Source organism: Mus pahari, chromosome 7 (assembly GCF_900095145.1).
Source record: "Mus pahari chromosome 7, PAHARI_EIJ_v1.1, whole genome shotgun sequence".
NCBI classification, from domain to species: Eukaryota; Metazoa; Chordata; class Mammalia; order Rodentia; family Muridae; genus Mus; species Mus pahari.
Genome location: NC_034596.1, coordinates 10,098,333 through 10,100,315, shown reverse-complemented (window position 1 = coordinate 10,100,315; position 1,983 = coordinate 10,098,333). Strand labels below are relative to the sequence as shown.

The following is a 1,983-nucleotide window of genomic DNA, read 5'->3' as shown; positions in this document are numbered from 1 at the left end:
CTTAGTGCTGCTCTCGGGCGCACACCCCCCCTCGGGTGGGGAAAGGCGCTGGGTGCCGGGGGACTACTCCCTTCCCTTCATCATTGACCAATGCATTCTGCTGACAGATAAGGCCCACGCCGTCTCCAACGGTGCTCCGTAGCCAGACTACACTGTAATGGGCATGGTATGAGCCTCTGCCCGTTCTCGATGCTAACTCTACCCTGGGGCCTCTGTACTTCCTCCCGCTCCTGACCGGTGACTTGTGTGTTCTTTGCAGTTCTTCCCCTATGGAGATGCCTCCAAGTTCGCGCAGCACGCCTTCCGCACCTTCGACAAGAACGGGGATGGCACCATCGATTTCCGAGAGTTCATCTGTGCCCTGTCCATCACCTCCAGAGGCAGCTTTGAGCAGAAACTCAACTGGGCTTTCAACATGTATGATCTGGACGGTGACGGCAAGATCACCCGGGTGGAGATGCTGGAGATTATCGAGGTGGGTCTCCGAGAGGGGACACAAGGGACAGGGAAGATCCCACAGAAGTCATCCTAGACAGGTGTTCCTCTCACTCTTGCGAGCCCTGCTAGTTACACACCAAGCCTTGGTTTCTCCCACCGTGTCCCCACTATAGCGCAGGGCAGAGCGGTTGTCACGGAGCCAAAAGTTGGGCATTCCTGTAACAAAACCGGTATTTTAGCCATTTACTCAATATAAGTCCTTCAACAAAAACTGAGCTTTCTGGGAGCAAAGGGCTTTTATTACCAGGTCAGGCCAGTGAGCAGCACCCCTCCGTGGTTTCTATATCAGCTCCTGTATCAGTTCCTATTCTAGCTGGGCCTGCTGAACATGGCAATCCCTTATACCGTTTTGAACTTGATCAGGGCCCATTGCATCCAGCAGCTGTGGGGGGCCCTCACCCCAACCCACCCCCATAAGATTCAGCGGAATGCAGAGATCTTTTCCAGTTGTGTTGGTAAGAACCCGTGATTCCTCTGCCTACTGCCCTGGCTAGATCATCAATCACCCCATTTCTTCTTGTGCTGCCTCCTGGAGAAGCCCACCGGCCTGGAGTTCTCATTGTGTGCTCTCAGTTCTCTCTCTCTCTCTCTCTCTCTCTCTCTCTCTCTCTCTCTCTCCCCCCCCCCTTTGGGCCCAGGATGATGCACCTTCTACCCTAGGCTCCTCCCTCACATCACTTGACTTTACTCACATCTTACCTCCCACATAGCCTTCCCTCCAGTACCCCTTCCTAAATGCACCCACTGTGTCCCAGCACGGTCTAACCTGCCCAAGAAGGGGCCCTTTGTAGCATTTAACACTGCCCCAGATCACCCTTTGTATATACTGTATAACAGAACACAGATCCTATACACGTAAGGACTCTGCATGCTCAGCGCTGTATCCCAGAACCTGAGTCAGTGCTTCAAACCTAAGAGGCACTCAGAATTGATGGGTGTATTGATAGCTTTAGTTTAATTAGACTGTCTTAGTGTGCTTGCCCATTCCTGTAGCAGCCACTAAGGCCTAGGGAGAGAAAGACGCTACTCGTCATGGGCAAGATGGAACTGGAATAAAGAGAGAAGACTGCAGCCCAAGCAACTCCTGACATTCCACCACGCTCCTTCACTCTCCTCCCTAGGCAGTCAGTAGTCCTTTGCCTAACCCGCCCCTCTGCCCTGCTCTGCCCACCTCTGAAGTTGGGTGCACTCTTTCTTGGCATTCATAGTCCCTTATCCTCCTGTGTCTGCAGTGCCTACAAGGCACTCTCCAAGGGGCCTACCAAACAGTGCCTTAGTTCTCTCTGTGTGGTTGCTTATGTATGAGGCTAGCTACACCCTAAGAAGTCTAAGAGCAGAGCCTTGTTTTCTCATCTCCCTCCTGTTCAATCCCTTGTTCCTTTTTAAAATTTATTATTATTTTCTTTATTTACATTTCAAATGCTATCCCGAAAGTTCCCTATACCCCCCACCTGCCCCTGCTCCCCTACCCACCCACTCCCACTT

General features: G+C 52.2%; 1 protein-coding gene across 1 annotated transcript in view; it reads left to right on the top strand.

Annotated features, from left to right (window-relative positions):
- Positions 1 to 1,983, top strand: part of Vsnl1 (visinin like 1) — a 110,647-nt gene that overhangs the window by 103,007 nt on the left and 5,657 nt on the right. Inside the window, exon 3 of the mRNA XM_021202088.1 lies at positions 260 to 475. Coding sequence (XP_021057747.1) covers positions 260 to 475 — 216 coding nt within the window. The remainder of the gene's footprint in view (positions 1 to 259; positions 476 to 1,983) is intronic.